This window comes from Anser brachyrhynchus (genome assembly GCF_964034855.1).
Source record: "Anser brachyrhynchus genome assembly, chromosome: 1".
Classification (NCBI taxonomy): domain Eukaryota; kingdom Metazoa; phylum Chordata; class Aves; order Anseriformes; family Anatidae; genus Anser; species Anser brachyrhynchus.
The window spans coordinates 172,998,265-173,017,760 of record NC_137694.1 but is presented as its reverse complement, the minus strand read 5'-3'; the positions used below and the strand labels follow the sequence as shown (position 1 = coordinate 173,017,760).

General features: G+C 46.0%; 1 protein-coding gene across 7 annotated transcripts in view; it reads right to left on the bottom strand.

Moving 5' to 3' along the window:
- The window catches only part of PCDH9 (protocadherin 9), an 800,116-nt gene that overhangs the window by 123,142 nt on the left and 657,478 nt on the right, over positions 1-19,496 (bottom strand). The window contains exon 4 of one of the 7 annotated variants that reach the window (XM_080577033.1): positions 7,558-7,580. The exons of the other annotated variants lie outside the window; for them this stretch is intronic. Within the exon in view, the coding sequence (XP_080433159.1) occupies positions 7,573-7,580 (8 nt within the window). The 3' untranslated portion in view covers positions 7,558-7,572. Of the gene's footprint in view, positions 1-7,557; positions 7,581-19,496 lie in introns of those variants that run through there. 7 annotated transcript variants of the gene reach the window in all.

The window sequence follows — 19,496 nt, the reverse complement described above, 5'->3', positions numbered from 1 at the left end:
GAGGGACCCCGCTAGTGACCATCCGCCAGCCAGATGTGGCCCCATTTACCACAACCCTTTGAGCCCTGCCCGTCAGCCAGTTGCTCACCCATTGCATTATGTTTTTTGTTTAGCTGTATGCTGGACATTTTGTCCAGTAGGATCCTATGGGAAACTGTGTCAAAAGCTTTGCTGAAGTCCAAAAAGATCACATCAGCTGGTTTCCCTTGATCGACTAGATGGGTGATCTTATCATAAAAGGAAATCAAATTTGTTAGGCAGGACCTACCCCTCATGAACCCATGTTGGCTGAGACCAATGACTGCATTGTCCTTCAGCTGCGCTTCAATAACTTCAAGGATGATCTCCTCCGTAATTTTACCAGGCACTGACGTGAGACTGACAGGCCTGTAATTGCTAGGGTCTTCTTTCTTACCCTTCTTGAAAATTGGCACAACATTTGCCAGTTTCCAGTCTACTGGGACCTCTCCAGATTCCCAAGACCGTTGAAAAATAATTGAGAGAGGTCCCGCAATGACGTCAGCCAGCTCTTTAAGCACCCTGGGATGAATCCCATCCGGACCCACGGACTTGTATGGATCCAGGTGGAACAGCAAATCCCGCACAAGTTTGGGGTCAGTTGGGAGTTTGTCATTCCTACCGTCATGGTCCTCCAGCTCAGGGCACCCTGGGTCACGAAGCCCATCATCAGTGCTGAAGACAGAGATGAAGAAGGTGTTAAACGTCTCTGCTTTGCCTATGTCATTGTCTGTGAGGAGACCTTCCCCATCTAGTAGCGGACCTATGTTTTCTTTGGTTCTCCTTTTTCTTTTCACATATCTAAAAAAAACTTTTTTTTTTTTTTGTCTCCCACAGACATAGCCAGCTTCAACTCTAGTTGGGCTTCGGCCACACGAATTTTGTCCCTACATACACAAACAGCATCCCTGTATTCCTTCCTCATCGTCTGACCCTCCTTCCAGCAGCCGTACACTTTCTTTTTTTTTGCCTAAGCTCCAGTAGATCCCTGGTCAGCCAGGCTGGCCCTCTGCCCAGCTTGTCTGACTTCCGATACTTTGGAATCGCCTGATCTTGTGCTTTTAGGAGGCAGTGCTTAAAGATGGACCAGCACTGATGGACGCCACTGCCTTCAAAAGCAGTTTCCCAGGGAACCTTGCTGACTATTTCCCTGAGCAGCCTGAAGTCTGCTTTCCCCATATCCAGGGCTGAAGTTTTGGTGACAGTTTTCCTTCTGTCACCATAAATTCTAAACTCAACCACTTCATGGTCACTATGACCGAGACGGCCACGAATTGCCATGTCTCCCACAAGACCCTCTCTGTTCTCCAGCAACAGATCTAGGAGGCTCTCTTAGCACCTGCACCAAGAAATTATCATCTAGGTGCTTTACGAACCTCCTGGACTTGCTCTTTTCAGCCATGTGGTGATCCCAGTTGACGTCTGGCAAGTTGAAATCCCCCATAAGGACAAGGGGAGTTGATCTCGAGGCATCTCTTAGTTCTGCAAAGAATAATTCACTGGCGTTGTCGTCCTGGCCAGGTGGTCTGTAACAGACTCCCACAACGACATCCCCTTTATTTGTTCGTCCCTTAATCCTTACCCAGAGGCTCTCAACTTTGCCATCGCCAACTTGAAGTTCCACACAGTCCAGCCCATGCTTCACATACATCGCCACCCCGCCACCTCGCCTACCCTGCCTGTCCCTCCTGAAGAGCCTGTAACCATCTATTGCCACACACCAGCCACAGGACTCATCCCACCAGGTTTTGCTTATGCCGATGATGTCGTAGCTGTGGGACTGGGCCAAGACTTCTAGCTCATCCATTTTATTCCTCATACTGCGTGCATTTGTGTAGAAGCACTTCAAATGCACATCCCTACACGTAGCACCTTGTGTAGCCGACCGAAGGGCCTCACTAGGACACAGTCCCTCTGATTCTAGTACACCATCCCTTAGCTCATTGCCAACGTGCCTGGTTTTATCCCCTTTCCCCCTTTGACTCTAGTTTAAAGCCCTATCTATCAGCCTTGCCAACTCCTGAGCAAAAATCCTCACCCCTCTCTGAGAGGGGCGCATCCCATCTGGTGCCAGCAGGCCTGGTATCGCTTAGACCTTCCCATGATCGAAAAACCCAAAATTCTGCTGGTTGCACGAGTCCGAAAGCGACGTGTTAATGTGATGAGTCTGTTTGTCAGCATCGATCCCCCCTACTGGAAGGTCAGAGGCAAACACAACCTGTGCCCCTGATCCTTTAAGTAGTCGCCCCAAAGCCCTAAAGTCCCTTTTGATCACTCTCAGACTTCTCGTTGCTACCTCGTCATTACCAGCCTGAAAGACCAGTAGCGGGTAGCAGTCGGTGGGCTGTACCAGGCGCCTGACTCTCTTAGCAAAGTCTCTCACCCGAGCCCCAGAGAGGCAACAGATTTCCCTGTGGGTTGGGTCTGGTCGGCATATTGGGCCCTCTGTCCCTTTCAAAAGGGAGTCCCCCATGACAATAACCTTTCTTTCTTTTTTGACAGTTGATGTAGCAATGCAGGGGATAGGTTGCCTTGCCTTAGGCACCCTCTCCAACTGGTACGGGCTTTCGTCTACTTCATTGTTCTGACTGTCGTGTTCTACACCCTCATACCTGTTGTATAAGGATAGATGGAAAGGTGAGGTGGGCAGGGACAGGGCTCACCTACCACCCCGAACAGACACCTGCCTTCCTTCCCCCCCTTGGTCTAGGTCTCCTCCTACTGCCTGGCAGGAGGAGGGAACTTTTGTCTTCTGCGTAGCAGGAGACATTTGTGCTGTGGCAGGCTCTTGAGTCTGTCTCAGAGAGGGTAGAGTACACCTCCACCAGTCAATTTCCCTCTCTGACTCCCTGATGCTCCTGAGCCTGCTCACCTCCTCCCGAAGCTCTGCTACCTGGCTGAGCAGCTCTTCAATCTGGGCACACCTCCCACAGGCATAGCCCTCGCTGCTGCTGTCGGATACCAGCAAAAGACTCGGGCACACCCTGCAGCCCAAGACCTGGATGGCTGCGTGTTTCCCCGAGCCCTCCGTCTGAGTAGCCACATCGGTGACTGCGGCTGGAGAGGCCACAAGAGATGCGGAGGCCATGGTTTTCTGCCTGGTTGATACTATGACCAGGTTCCTCACAGGTAGATTACAAGTACCGAAGGGAAAGACCGCTGCAAAAGAGCGGCGAGGGGCTCTCCCTCCTCGCCCTGCCTGCGCGCACTGCTGCGCCCTGCCCTTCTGACACACCACGCCCTGTTTGCCTGTCCTGGTCGCCATGATCCTGGTCGCTTGCACTCCCTAAGGGCTGCTTTTGAACGGCCGGGGAGGGGGCGCTGCTGGCTCTGCCTATGCCTCGTCAGCCTCCCTCGTGAGGGCTGCCGGGTCCTGGCGGCTCCCTCGGCTGCTTCGAGTGGCCTCGATGCTGAAAAAAATGCCCTGCCTGTCTTGATCCCCCGTTCTGCTGCAGAACGTGTCTGTGTCAGGCCTGTATCAGGCCCTGTATCTCAAAACATCTGTCCATCTCATGCTGTGTTCTGTTGTTCATCGTTATATCACTGAGAGTGCTTCTAAAAATATTTTGTTGTTATTGTGTTTTTTGTTGTTCATTTGCTTTTGTTTTTGTTTTGTTATGTTTTGACTACATCACGTTGTCTAAAGCAAGGTCGGTTTTGGCCTTTCAGAATATTATTTTTATACCATCAGGATGCAAATCCTAAAACGCTCCTACAATTAGCTCCTGAGAAACATGTCTCACAGGATTTCTAAAGCTATTTATTGCCTCGGAAAAATTCAAAAGAAAATTGAAATCCAAAGATAGAGGAAAATACGATGCTACTCACAGCTCAATATTTCCTCAATGTTGCCTGTAGCTCAGCTACCTGTCGGACAGCTAATTTTGGAAGATCACAGATCTCCCAAAGCTCCTCTAAAGATTTTATGACTACCACCTAAGAAACACTGTACACATACAATGGATATCACCCCTGTCCTTCTCCAGGACAATTTGAAAGGCAATACGATACACAATACAATACTACAATAAATCAAAAGACTTAGGCAATCCATGAAAATATATGACAGTTACAATTTTTTCACTTGTACAGCGAAGTCATCATTCATAATATTGAAAGCACACAGTACGTCCCTAAAAAAAATAATAATAAAAAAAAACAGACATGCCCTTAGGAGTCTTTTCTGAACAACAATAAAAATATCTCTGGCTACAAAATTGGTGAGTAGGTTCCAATGAAGACGAATTGCATTCAAAAGGAAATATCCAGAAAACTCAGTGTGCAGGCATATGAACTCAGAAACCCAACATGCACAATAATGAGAAGCTACTAGTACACTACCTTTTGCTGTCTATTGCAAAAGGTTACATGTGGTGACAATCTATGTAATGTTGGATAAAGGTTAGTAAAGGTTAGACACTCCATGAATTCAGTATGAATATTTTGGCTGACATCAACTGCTGTTAAATTTGCCTCTAGAAAGAAAAAAAAAGAAAAAAGAAAAAAAAAGTTTGTATGAGCGCATCATTCAGAGAGCTTACTTTTTACTAGGTTAGTAGAAACAACACTGAGGACATCAGAGGTAAAGATGCTCTTTTGTATATGTCCTGCATGAATAAAGCTGTAAAATAATACAGATAAAGGAAGAAAGCAAAAACAGCAAGGTGTGTTATTTCCTTGTAGCCGGCATTAATGGCAATTTATAAATTCAGAAACACACAGTTCTGTTTTGGGACCTCAGTCAAGGTCATCTTATGCAAAATGGAGCTCTCACTCCAGATGCTGGAACCAGGAGAGTGTTTATTAATCTCAAGATGTGGTGCTCATAAGGGGTTATCACCTACGTGACAGCCATACAGCGGACCCTCAGATCTCTTTATGATGAGCAAAAGTTCGTTGCAAAAACAGATGTGTTGTCTTTGGATTTACTTTGATTTATTTTGTAAAGTTTTGTTTCCACATAGAGAACTCACAAATCTGAACCACTAAGGAATAAGTGCAAAGCCAAACGTTAATTCATTTAAAATATATATTTCAAACTAACAGTCTTAGATAATCTGAAAATACACTGAAAACAGCCTTAACTCAAGTAGCTGAGCAGTACTTGAATGTACATAGGAAGAATTCAAGGTAAAATTGGTTAATATGAATTGTAGAATTTGCTATCAGCCTTGCTCTCTAATTACTACTGAATAGAAATTACTACTGAATAGAAACTACTGTTTCTACTGAATCAATAAAACTCTCAATCTACACTAAAGCACCACCAGGATACACTAAACGGATAGAAACTGCACTACCAGAATGAGTTTCTAAACTGATGTGAAGAGTTGTGCTCTAATCTCATAATTTCACAGTCCTCCATTTGTTCTAAATTTTGCATTTTACCAGTAAAAGTGTATAATTCAAAACTGTCTTTCTTCTGTGTACATTGAAATGAATTACATTGGAATACAATGGCTTTAATATAATAGATGGATGACAATTGTGTAAATTACTTTTCCATTATAGAATATATGCTTTTCATTTTAGTTATTAAAAACATCACTTCATAATCCTAGATTTTAGAAGATATCTACTTAGAAATTAAAAATTCTACTCATGCACACCCTTAGGCTGTGTTACTAAATATAGCTCTGTGCTCAGATATGATATAAGAACATTGGGATTGACTACTATAGTTCTGCCCCTTCCCCTGGAAAACTTGCACTTCTTGAAAAAAAAAAAATATATATATATATACATATATATATATATATATGTAAATTTGGACTAGATACTTTAAGCCTTTTAGGCTGAATTTTCACTGAAGTGAAACTAAAAGTTTCAATCATTTCACAGCTAGGCTTAATTTGTCATAATGGATAGGGTAACTTCCCTTCAGCTTCCAGAGTCCACTCTGTTACTGCTGGCTATGCCCACAATAGCAAGTAGCTTGGAGCAACAACTGTGGTGTAGTAAATCAAATTAATTGGTACTGAGATCCTTACATCTTGAGCAAAAACTGCTAGGTCGGAGAGGACTGAGCTTCCAGACTAGTTCCCTCTGAAAAAAAGTCCACCTTGCAGCAGGAATTTCTGCATCAATACCACCCTGCAAACTGAAACAATGCAGGGGAAAAAAAAAAAAAAAAAAAAAACAAAAAACAGGAAGACAGGATTTGCTTCAAAATACTAATGGAGGCATATTCACTGAAGACACACTGTTATATTTCTTCTTCATTCATGTAAAAAAGAAAAAAAAAATCATTAACAATGACCTTGACAGAGCAGTGACTGTAGGCCATTTCTCAGCTGAAGTTCCTAAAGTTTTTCCATGTGGGTGCTAATGACACCAAGTGTAAATTAAAAACTATCAAGCAGGACTTTAGAGCTCTGCGCATGGTGGTCAAGGGTCTGGGAGCCCAGGTCATTTTTTCATCGATACTTCCAGTGAGGGGGAAGGATGGGAGGAGGAGGGGACAGATATTCCAAGTTAAACTGGCTACACTGCTGGTGTTGGCAACAGGGATTTGGCTTCTACAATCCTGGAACCTTGTTTGAAGATCAAGAACTGATGGGGAGAGATGGGATCCACCTCACTAGGAAGGGCAGACATGTCCTTGCTAACAAGTTGGCCAACCTGGAAAGAAGGGCTTTCAACTAGGAAAGAGAGGGGAAGGGGAGAATTACAGGGACAGGGTATGCAGAAATAAGTGGCTTAAGTTGGGATGCCTCCAGAGGATGCATGCAGCCAGGGAAGTGAGTGCAAGACATGACTACAAAGGATCCTCTTTCACTCCTCCTGGGACACCTGTAGGCTTGATCACCTCCCTGAAATGCTTGTATAGCAATGCATGTAGCATGGAGAATAAACAGGACAAATTGGAGATCTGTGTCAGGTTTCAAGGCTATGATCTCATCACAATTACAGACACGTGATGGGATAGCTCACGACTGGAATGCTGTCATGGAGGGCTACCTGTATTTTAGGAAATAAAGGCCAGAAAGGTGAGGTGATGGAGATGCACTTTATGTGACAGAGAAACTAGAATGCATTGAGCTCTGCCTAGGGGTAGATGAAGAGTGAGTTGAGAGATTATGGGTAAGGATTAAAGGGCATGCTATCATGTCTGATACTGTTGTGGGAGTTTGCTACAGGACACCCTATCAGGAAGAGGAAGCACATGGAGCCTTCTAGAGACAGCTGTAAGTAGCCTCACAATAACAGGCCCTGGTTCTCATAGGGGATTTCAACCATCCTGATGTCTGCTGGAAAGACCACATAGCTAGGCAAAACCAGGAGGTTCTTGCAGGGCACTGATGATAACTTTTTGACGCAGGTCGTCGAGGAGCCAATGAGGAGAGGTGTGCTGCTGGATCTTGTGCTTTCAAACAGAAAAAGGGTTGGTTGGAGATGTCAAATTTGGGGGCAGCCTTAGCTTCAGTTACCATGAGATGGTAGAGTTCACGATCTTGCGAGGAGGAAACAGGGCAAGAAGCAGGATTGCAACTCTAGACTTCAGGAGAGCTAACTTTGGCCTCTTCAGGGATCTACTTGGAGGAATCCAATGGGTCAGGGCCCTAGAAGGAAAGGGGGTTTAAGAGAGCTGGTCAGTATTCAAGCATCACTTCCTCCAAGCTCAATATCTATGTATTCCTATAAGAAAAAGGCAAGCAAAGGGGGCAGGAGACATGCATGGATGAGCAAGGAGCTCATGGAGGGCCTCAAATGGAAGAAGGAAGTATATGGAACATGGAAAAGGGGACAGGCCACTTGGGAAGAATATAGGGACATTGTCAAAGGATGTAGGGATACAACAAGGACAAGGCCCATTTGGAGTTGAATTTGTCAAGGGGTGTCACAGACAAGAAGAAGGGATTTTTTCAAATATATCAACAACAGATGGAAGCCTAAGGAAAATGTGGGCCTGCTGCTTAATGAAGTGGGTGCCCTGGTGACAAAGGATACAAAGAAGGCAGAATTACTGAATGCCGCCTTTGTTTCAGTCTTCACTGCAGGCAGACATCCTCAGGGATGTCTGACCCTAGAGACAAGGGAGGATGTCTGGAGAAGGGAGGACTTTCTCTTGGTCAAAGAGGATCAGGTCAGAGATCTCTTAGCCAAATCTGACACCTACAAATCCATGGGCCCAGCTGGGATGCATCCAGAAGTGCTGAGGGAACTGGCAAATATTATTGCTAGCCCAGTCTCCATCATCTCTGAAAGGTCATGGAGAACAGGAGAGGTGCCTGAGAACTGGAAGGAAGCCCATGTCATCCCAGTCTTCAAAAAGGACAAGAAGAAGGACCCAGACAGCTACAGGTTAGTCAGCCTTACCTTCATCCCTAGAAAGGTGATGGAATCACTCATTCTGGAGGTCATCTCCAAGCACGTGGAGAATAAGAAGGTGATCCAGAGTAGCCAGCATGGACTCACCAAGGAGAAATCATGCTTAACCAATATGATAGCCTTCTACGATGAGATGACTGGCTGGGTAGATGAGGGGAGAGAAGTGGATGTGGTCTACCTTGACTTCAGCAAGGGTTTTTACACTGTCTCCCACAACATCTTCATAGGCAAGCTCGGGACGTGTGGGATGGATGAGTGGACAGTGAAGTGGACTGAGAACTGGCTGGATAGCAGAGCTCAGAGGGCTGCAATCAGAGGCTGAGTCTAGTTGAAGGCCTATAGCTAACGGTGTCCTCCAGGGGTCAGCACTGGGTCTAGTTCTGTTCATTTCTTTCATCAGTTACCAGGATGACAGAATTAAGTGCACCCTCAGCAAGTTTGCTGCTGACACAAAGCTTGGAGGAGTGGCTGATGACCCAGACGGCTGTGCTGCCATTCACAGGGACCTTGACAGGATGGAGGGTTGGGCTGACAGGAATCTCATGAAGTTCAACAAGGGCAAGTGCAGGGTGGTACACCTAGGAAGGAATAACCCCAGGCAGCAGTACAGGCTGGGGGCTGACTTGGTGGAGAGCAGCTCTGCAGAGAAAGACCTGGGAGTCCTGATGGACAGCAGGCTGACCAGGAGTCATCAGTGTGCCCTTGTGGCCAAGAAGGCCAATGGTATCCTGGGCTGCATCGGTAGAGCGTTGCCAGCGGGTCAAGGGAGTTGATCCTCCCCTTCTGCTCAGCCCTGGTGAGGCTTCACATGAAGTATTGTGTCCAGTTTCAGGCTCCCCTGTACAAGAGTGACATGGAGCTACTTGAGTGAGCCCAGTGGAGGGCTACAAAGATGATTAGATGACTGTAGTAGCTCTCATATGAGGAGAGGCTGAGAGAGCTGGACTTGTTTAGCTTGGAGAAGACTGAGAGGGGATCTTATCAATGTGTACAAATACCTGAAGGGAGGGTGTCAAGAGGATGGGGCTCTTTTCAGTGGTACCCAGCAGCAGGACAAGAGGCAATGGGCACAAACTGAAACACAGGAAGTTCCAGATAAACATGAGGAAACATTTCTTTGCTTTAAGGATAACAGAGCACTGGAAGAGGTTGCCCAGAGAGGTTGTGAAGTCTCCTTTAGAAATATTTAAAACCTTCCTGGATGCAATCCTGTTCAACATGCACTAGATGACCCTGCTTGTCAGGGGAGGTTAGACTAGATGATGTCCAGACGTCCCTTCCAATCTTAACCATTCTGTGTGATTCTGTTTGTGTCTGTGTCCTATGTAGCAGCACTAACAATTTCACGTTATTTCTGGCACACCATTCAGTACAACATGATTAATCAGGACACCATAACAACAGAAACAATAAATCTTATGTAAAAAATATTACAGGATTTCTTGTTACAGTTCTGTGAAAACAAGAGCAATATGGCATATTTCTTTTATTTTTTTTCATCTTTTCTAATACCAACAGTTTGACATTTAAAAAAATAGACCTCTGTCAGCTATGCCCATTGATATTGTTAGCAGAGAAGTACAAAACCACCCCAAGAAAACTCCAAAAACAGAGTTTGCCTTCATGTGAGAAACTAATGGGAAACAGAAATTAACACATACCACAGAATCACACAGAATCACAGAACTGAAGGGGTGGGAAGGGACCTCGAAAGATCATCAGGTCCAACCCCCCTGCCAAAGCAGGTTCCTTAGAGCAGGCTGTCCAGGTAGGTGTCCAGACGGGTCTTGAATATCTCCAGAGAAGGAGATTCCACAACCTCCCTGGGCAGCCTGTTCCAGTGCTCTGTCACCTTCACTGTGAAGAATTTCTTTCGCATGTTGGTGCGGAACTTCCTGTGATCCATTTTGTGGCCACTGCCCCTTGTCCTCTCCCCACAAACCACTGAAAAGAGGTTGGCCAAATCCCTGTCTCCCACACCTTAGGTATTTATACACATTGATGAGATCCCCTCTCAGTCTTCTGCTCTCCAGGCTGAACAGACCCAGGTCTCTCAGCCTTTCTTCATAGGGAAGATGCTCCAGGCCCCGTATCATCTTTGTGGCCCTCTGCTGGACTCTTTCCAGGAGATCCCTGTCTTTTTTGTACTGGGGAGCCCAGAACTGGACACAGTACTCCAGGTGAGGCCTGACCAGGGCAGAGTAGAGGGGGAGGATCACCTCCCTTGACCTGCTGGCCACTCTCCTTTTTATGCACACCAGGATCCCATTGGCCTTCTTGGCCACAAGGGCACACTGCTGGCTCATGGTCAACCTGTCGTCCACCAGGACCCCCAGGTCCTTCTCCTCAGAGCTCCTCTCCAGCAGGTCATCCCCCAGACCCCCCGTCTGGTTGCTCCTTCCCAGGTACAGGACTCTACACTTGCTCTAATTAAACCTCATTTGGTTTCTTCCCGCCCATCTCTCCAGCTGGTCCAGGTCTCGCTGAATGGCAGCACAGTCTTCTGGTGTGTCAGCCACTCCTCCCAGCTTTGTGTCATCAGCGTACTTGCTGAGGGCAGACACTATTCCCTCATCAAGGTCATTGAAGAAGATGTTGAACAAGACCAGACCCAGCACCAACCCCTGGGGAACGCTGCTAGTCACAGGTCTCCAGCCGGACTCTGCACCGCTGATCACCACCCTCTGAGCTCGGCCAGTCAGCCAGTTCTCAACCCACCTTACTGTCCACTCCTCTATCCCACACTTTCTCAGCTTTGCTATCAGGATTTCATGGGAGACAGTATCAAAAGCCTTGCTAAAGTGAAGGTAGATGACATCCACTGCTCTCCCCCCATCTACCCAGCTGGTGATGCCATCATAGAAGGCAACGAGGTTAGTTGAGCACGACTTCCCCTTGGGGAAACCATGCTGACTACTCCTCATAACATTCTTCTCTTCCAATTGCTCGGAGATGGAATCTAGAACAAGCTGTTCCAACACCTTTCCAGGGACAGAGGGGAGACTGACTGGCCTGGAGTTTCCCAGATTCTCCTTCTTGCCCTTCTTGAAGACCGGAGTGACACTGGCTATCCTCCTATCTTCAGGCACCTCTCCTGTTCTCCAGGACCTTTCAAGATGATAGAGAGCGGTTCGGCAACCACCTCTGCCAACTCCCTTAACACACGTGGATGCATCCCATCGGGACCCATGGATTTGTGTGCGTTGACCCCCCTCAGAGGCTCTCGAACCACTCTCCCATCAACCAGGGGGGAGCCCTCCATTTCCCAGCCCCTTTCTCCTCCCTCCAGGGTTGAGGAGTCCCGGGGTGGAGTCCCTGAGGCAAAGACTGAAGCAAAGAAAGCATTCATTATCTCCGCCTTTTCAGCGTCTTCCGTTACCAGGACATCCCCCTCGTTCAGTAAGGGACCCAAATTATCCCTAGTCTTCCTTTTACTGTTTACATACTTAAAAAAAACCCTTCTTATTATCTTTTATCTCTTTTGGAAGCCTCATCTCTAGGTGGGCTTTAGCCTTCCTCGTCGCGTCCCTGCAGGCCCTGACAACACTTCTATAGTCCTCCGAAGACCCAAGAGGACAGGCCCTTTTTCCACATTTTGTAGACCTTCCTCTTCCTTTTGATCTTGTCAATGAGCTCCTTGCTCATCCATGCAGGTTTCCTGCCCCCCTTCCCCAATTTCCTACTCTTAGGGATGCACCGATCCTGAGCTTGGAAGAAGTGCTGTTTAAATGTAGCCCAGCTCTCACAAGCACTCTTGCCTTCTAGCAACCTAGCCCAGGAGATACTCCCAAGCAGGTCTCGGAAGAGGTCGAAGTTGGCTCTTCGGAAGTCCAGCGTAGCAATCCTGCTACTAGCCCTACTTCTTCCACCAAGTTCCATCTTGAACTCCACCATCTTGTGGTTGCTGCATCCCAAACTGCCCCCAACCTTCACATCCCTAACAAGCCCATCCCTGTTGGTAAGGACAAGGTCCAGAAGCACCCTCCGCCTCATCAGCTCTTCCACCACCTGCGTCAGAAATTGTCTTCAATGCATTGTAGGAACCGTTTGGACTTCGCGTGCCTGGCCGAGTTGCTCACCCAACAGATGTCTGGATAATTGAAGTCCCCCATGAGAACCAGCATCCGTGATCGTGAAACTACTACCAGCTGCTTGTAGAAGGCCTCGTCTACCTCCTCCTCCTGATCTAGTGACCTGTAGTACACCCCCACACAACAGTGTCCCCCATACCAGCCCACCCCTTAATTCTCACCCACAAGCTCTCCACTTGTCCTTCACCCTCCCCCAGGTGGAGCTGGGTACACTCTAATTGCTCCCTCACATAAACGGCAACCCCACTCCCTTGTTTCCCCAGCCTGTCTTTCCTGAAAAGGACATAGCCCTCCATGACAGTGTTCCAGTCATGCGAGCTGTCCCACCACGTCTCTGTGATCGCAACGAGATCATGGACCTGTGACCAAACACAGATCTCGAGCTCATCCTGTTTATTTCCCATGCTCCGCACATTGGTGTACAGGCACTTTAGGGAAGCAGCAGGTGCAGGGAAGCAGCAGGCAGAGTTATCTCTGGAGGGATGCAAGAAGAAGATTCCGGACGGGGTATCGGGATCATTACCATCTCTGAGGAGCCCTCAGACAATCCTATGGGACAACTCAGAGGTGCTTCCCTTCTGCCTTCAACAGTGACAGCAGCGACAACTTCCCCCAGCCCTTCTCTGTCACTTGTAGCTCCCCTCCCTTCCCCCGTCAAACCTAGTTTAAAGCCCTGGTAACCAGTCCAGAGAGCTTGCTCCCCAACACACTTGTGCCCCACTTGCTGAGTTGGAGGCGGTCATCAGCCCACATACCCGGCTTCTCAAAGGATTGCCCAAGATCAAAATACCCAAATCCTTGGTCCAGACACCACCCCCTCAGCCAGTTGTTCACCTGTCCCGTCCTTCTCCTTCTTTCTGGGTCCCAGTCACCCAGCGGGAGGGCAGAGGAGAACACTACCTGCACCTCCGATCCCTTCAGCAACCTTCCCAGGGATGCAAAGTCCTTTTTAATATTCCTTGTTTTTCTAGTTGCAGCTTCCTGGGATCCAACCTGAATGACAACAAGAGGATAGTAGTTCTCTGGTTTAATGAGCTGTCCCAGAGCCTTCCTAACATCTCTGACACACCCCCCAGGAAGACAGCACACCTCTCTGGATAGGTTATCTGGGCGAAAAATGGGAGCCTCAGTGCCCCTCAGCAAGGAGTCTCCAATCACTAAGACTCTCCGTTCTTTTTTTGTGGCACTGGTTGTGATGCAGTGCCCCGTCCAGCCCCGATCCCTATGCTCAGTACTTCCCCCAATCTTGACATGCTTCTCAGGGTTGCTTCCCGGGTTCAGACTCCTGTCCAGACCCTCAACCTCTTCCTTTTCCTGCCTAAGAGCCTCAAATCTATTACCCAGGGACACCATGGGGGTTGACGGCATCGTGGGTGTTGGGGGCAAACGTCTCCTGCTGCTGCGAGCTGAAATGAGGATCCAGCCCCTTTTCTCTTGTGGGCGGTCAAGCCCTCTGTCCTACATGTGATCAGCTGGGTCAGCTTCTACCCCTTGCAGGGACTTAGGAGGGGGCTGCTGGGCATCAGCAGGGGCAGGTTGACACCTCCTGTCTGTCACCCTCAGAGACTCCCAGGGGCCCCTCAGGCTGCAGATTCCTCGCTGCAGCCCAGCCACCTGCTCAAGGAGTTCCTTAAGCAGGGCACACCTGCACCCATGACAGCCCTCTCTTCCCTCAGGACTCAGGTGGGTCTCCAGATTCCAGAGCTCCCCACAGTCACCTGTCTGGACTGCCACTTCCCCCCTCAGGGGATCCACCTGAGTGCCCACATAAGTCCAGAGAGGCAGCATCTCCTCCGTTTGGGTTGCCGCCTCAGACCGGCCGCTGCGATGGGTGCCCACCATGGTGAGGTCTAGGTGCAACAAGGCAGAGTTCCCCGAGGAGAGGAGAGGAGAGGAGGGGAAGAGAAAGGGAGGTGGGAAAGGTGGGAGAGGATCCTCCTCGCACTCTTCCCTGCCCTGCCTGAACTGCCCCGCGCAAACTGCTTGCACTAACTGCCAAGCCGATGCTGCCAGCACGTCCTGTTGGCGGTGCTCCTGAATCGCGGCGCTCCCTAGGGACTGCTTTTATAGCGTCAGGGGAGTGGGCTGCCGTCACCCCTGGCTCCGCCCGCAGCACGTCAACGCCCGTGGCGGCACAAGCACAGCTCCTTCCTGCTCGGGAGAGGGGCCGCTGGGGCTGGGGCTCTGACCAAGCGGCTCTGCGCCGCGTTATTGGGGGGGATTAGGGGTTGGCTCCATTCGTCTCCCTGCCATGAGCCCTCGCTGCAGCCGGTCTGCACGAGGTCCTCGTTGAAATGACCTATTATGTGAGACTAAATTATATACATAAAAATCTGCTTTGGATAGGTTATTTTCATTACCTTTTTTGTTTAAAGCATTTAAAGACATACAAATGCATCAATGCAGTGCTAGATTTTGTTGACAGGAAGTAGGTAACTGCAGGGTTATTGTCATGTCCTGAGTCACAGTAGGACCTTGCCCTATCATCTTGTACTTTATGCACAGTAAGCCCAATCTCCCCTCTGGCCCCCAAAATAAAATGTGGTCATACTCTCACAAAGCACTGAAAATCATTCAATCTGTTGAGTGAGAAGATGGATCCCTCTTCTGACTAAGGTCATCACAAGCTTAATGTTGACAATACTCTTGCACAATTCAAATAACTCTGCTTTTACCCCTTTTAAAATCACACTATTAAGAAAAATACATTTGTTAATGAAAAACAATGTTAGTTTTCTTTATTGGGCTTATATGGCAATGTTTTGGTAGTGGGGGCTACAGGAGTGGCCTCTGTGAGCACAGTCTAGAAGCTATCCCATGTCAGATCAGAGACAGTTCTATCTGGCTCCAAAAGGTGCCCACCACTGACCAAATCTGAGCCAATGAGCAATTCTGGTTGTACCTCTGAAAGGGAAAAAAGTGCTGTGCAACAGCAGCTGAGAGGAGTGAGAAACAGCCCTGCAGACACCAAGGTCAGTGAAGAAGGAGGGGGAGGATATGCTCCAGGCACCAGAGCAGAAGTTCCCCTGTAGAAAGTGGAGAGGTCCTTGCTGGAGCAGACTGTCCCCTTGCAGCCCATGAGGTACCACAGCATAGCAGAAAGCCACACTGAAGCCCATGGAGGACCACATGCTAGAACAGGTGAATACGGCCTCAATGAGGCCGCAGCCCATGAAGGGCCCCTGCTGAAGCAGACTGGGCCAGACCTTCAGACTTTGGAGAACAGTCCACAGGAGCAGGTGATCTGGTGGGAGCTGCCACCCATGGGGGACTCATGTTGGAGCAGTTTGCTCCTGAAGGATGGACCCTGTAGTATGGACCATATGGGAGCAGTTCTTGAAGAGCTGCTGCCTGTGGGAAGCCCGCAGAGGATCATTTCAGGAAGGACAGCATCCCATGGGAGGGACCTCACGTTGGAGCAAGGGAAGAAAATGACTATGAAGGGGTAGCAGATAACAAAGCGTTAAGGACTGACTGCAACCCCTTTTTCCCATTCCCCCGCACTGCTTGGGGGCAGGAGATAGAAGAGGGTGGATGGATGGAAGGTGGTTTTAGGTTGCTTTTATTTCTCACTGCTCTAGTCTGTTATTAATAGGCAATAATTTACATTAATCTCCCTTATTCTGAATCTGGTTTGCTCACAACAGTGATCAGCGAGAGATCTCCCTGTACGTATCTTAACCCACGTTTTTTCATCATATTTTCTCCCTTGTCCTTCTGAAGAGGGGGAGCATGAGTGCAGTGTGGTGGAGCTTAGCTGTCCACCTGTGTGACATCACCATACCATATGGTCAATTTCTGTTCTTTCCCACCCTAACACTTACTCAGATGCATGTTTTGTTTTTCTAATCTCCATGGTTGTGTTGTTGTTGTTGTTATGATTTTGTTTTTGTTTTTAAATTAGATTAGTGCAATTAGATTAATGCATGTCTTATGCAAAGACGTGATGTTGTAAGAATATTCTGAAGTCATATAAATGAGTATGGTTTAAACAGAACAGAATCAAACAATTTAAATGACAAAAATTAACAGGAGAAAATACATTTGCAAAATTTTCAGATAGAGTTAGAAAAGGAAACATTACCCAGAAATAGTAAATATCATTAGTGCTTGCATATTTAAAATCTTCAACATTATGATCCCTGTCACCTTTAAGGTATGATGCATTCAGCTGTAAGGGCCCACAACAGAAGAAAGATATAGATGTATTAGAGCAGGTCCAGAGGAGAGCCATGAAAATGATCAAAAGGCTGGAGCACCTCTCCTGTGAAAACAGGCTGAAAAAGTTGTCATTATTCAGCCTAGAGATGAGAAGACTCTGGGGAGACTATATAATGGCAACTTCCAGTACTTAAAGGGGAACTACCAGTGCTTAAAAGGGAAAGACAGGAAGGGACTCTTCATCAGGGAGTGTAGTGATAGGACAAGGAGTAATGGTTTTAATCTTAAAAAAAAAAAAAAAAAAAAAAAAAAAGTGTAGATTTAGATTAGATATTAGGAAAAAGACCTTACTTTTCTTTTACGTAGATATTAGGAAAAAAAGTACTTACTTGAGGGTGGTGAGGCACTGGAAAAGGTTGCCCAGAGGAGCTGTGAATCCCTAGAAGTGTTCAAGACCTGACTGGATGGGTCTTAGAGCAATTTTGAGTATTAGTTGATATGAACATCATCTGGAATCTTAGTACCTCTCTACTTGTAAGAACTTTAACACAGATGGTAAAGGGAATATCTTTAAGTCTTCTATGACAGTAATAATAATTTTGTTCACAGAACAGACTGAAATAGAATCTTGTCTTCAGTAGGATTTATATATATATATATATATATAATGTTCAGAGCTGAAATAACATATTTGTGTTATATAGGAAAATAATTAAGAATAGCTATTTTCTGCCCAGCACATTTAATTGCTAAATTTTCTGGCAGACAGAACTGAATTATTAGTGTACACAGAGAAGTGAATCATTTGGGAAGGAAAGCACTATTGCAAAATAAAAGATTAAAATGAAAGGGAAAAATAAATCTCTGTTGGGGAAAAAAATTTGCATGAAGGAAGACTGAATGGCAATATGTTTTTATAGTCTTAGAACGTGCAATTTGCAGATTGATTTCCCTGCTCTCTTTACATCATAGATGTAAAGATTATGCTGAAATCTAGGAAAAATTGATTGTACATGTGCCAAAGCATATTGAGAACTTGAGTCAAATGCCTGCCCTTGTTTTAACAAATTCAGAATGAGGATATAGCTCTACAAGGCATTTCTTTGCAGATTTATCCAAGTAATTTTCCAGCTATGCATTTTTAAAAAGAATAGGCATCCAGGATGAATCTTCCTCACTAATTCAGTTTGTTCTTGTAACAGGACCAAATTTGTTCAGCTTTAGCCTTCTGTGAAAAGCAAGAATCTCCTTATATTTCTTTTGTCTGTGCTATCAGTGCCTTTTCTTTTTCTCTCTTTCTGTCTCTCTTTTTTTTTTCTTTCTTTCTTTCTTTCTTTCTTTCTTTCTTTCTTTCTTTCTTTCTTTCTTTCTTTCTTTCTTTCTTTCTTTCTTTCTTTCCTTCTTTCCTTCTTTCCTTCTTTCCTTCTTTCCTTCTTTCCTCCTTTCCTCCTTTCCTCCTTTCCTCCTTTCCTCCTTTCCTCCTTTCCTCCTTTCCTTCTTTCCTTCCTTCCTTCCTTCCTTCCTTCCTTCCTTCCTTCCTTCCTTCCTTCCTTCCTTTCTTTCTTTTTCTTTCTTTCTTTCTTTCTTTCTTTCTTTCTTTCTTTCTTTCTTTCTTTCTTTCTTTCTTTCTTTCTTTCTTTCTTTCTTTCTTTCTTTCTTTCTTTCTTTCTTTCTTTCTTTCTTTCTTTCTTTCTTTCTTTCTTTCTTCTTTTCTTTTTCTTTTTCTTTTTCCTTCCTTCCTTCCTTCCTTCCTTCCTTCCTTCCTTCCTTCCTTCCTTCCTTCCTTCCTTCCTTCCTTCCTTCCTTCCTTCCTTCCTTTCATACAAGAAGAAACATTTCTCAAATACCACCAGTAGTCTGCTTAACTGATGAAAGTACTACTTGTGGAGCAAAATTTGCCACTGCTATTCCTTAGTCATCATTGTTTATTTGGTGCAGTTGGCTTTCTCTCTTCAAATACTTTTCAACATTTCCGGAAGATGTTTTAACTGGCACCCTGTCAGCTGACATATCTAAAGCAGGAAGGCTGACTAGCTGTGAAAGACGTGACTCCCAACCCCAGCAAGACTCCAAGTACTGGAAATTGAAACATACCCCTTAAAAGCATATGTTACCTTACTTACCATGAATTTTTTGTGACATCCTTTTAATTGCAACCATATGACGCTTGTAAGCCAGAGGCACTGAATATGGATGAAAAGTCTAATGTGAAGTACTGAGCTTTGAGTTTTCAAAGGTACATTCTAAATAGATGAGCAGCTTCATTTACAACACAGAAACAAACAAAACCCCAAAAGCTTTTTTATAAAACGCTTTTGACTGTGCAGTACTAGAGAGGGGTTATATATACAAGTCATTCCTGGAAGTAACTTTAAAAATATTGGCCAACAACCAGAGTTTTAAAAAGACACTATTAGCAGAGTATATTTTTTTGTGAATGGCTTGGATTGATGGGAGCAGAGTTGAACATACTCTCAATTTGGACAGATTTGGACAGAAGGAGGCAATGTGCTCAATTACCTTAAATAATTGTTCCAAGGATTTTAAAATGCTTTGACTACAATGATAACATCAGCTGTGCACATGTTAAAAGTAGTATTCCTTGGATACGAATGAAGTTAGTCCACGTTTCATGTAGAATGAATGAAATTATAATTTCACAGACCAGAATGGTTGAGGTTGGAAGAAAGGCCATCTACCTCTGGAGGTCATTTGGTCAACCAGGGACACCTAGAGTAGGTATCTAGACTCAAGCATTTTTTCATGTTTTCCTTTTCATTAAAATATCCAACAGAAATCTCAATGAAAGCATACTAGCAAGGAATGCTTTTTTTCTTCTTTTTTTTTCCCACCATCTCCATTCCTCTGTCCACTTATTTCTACATACAGTCTACT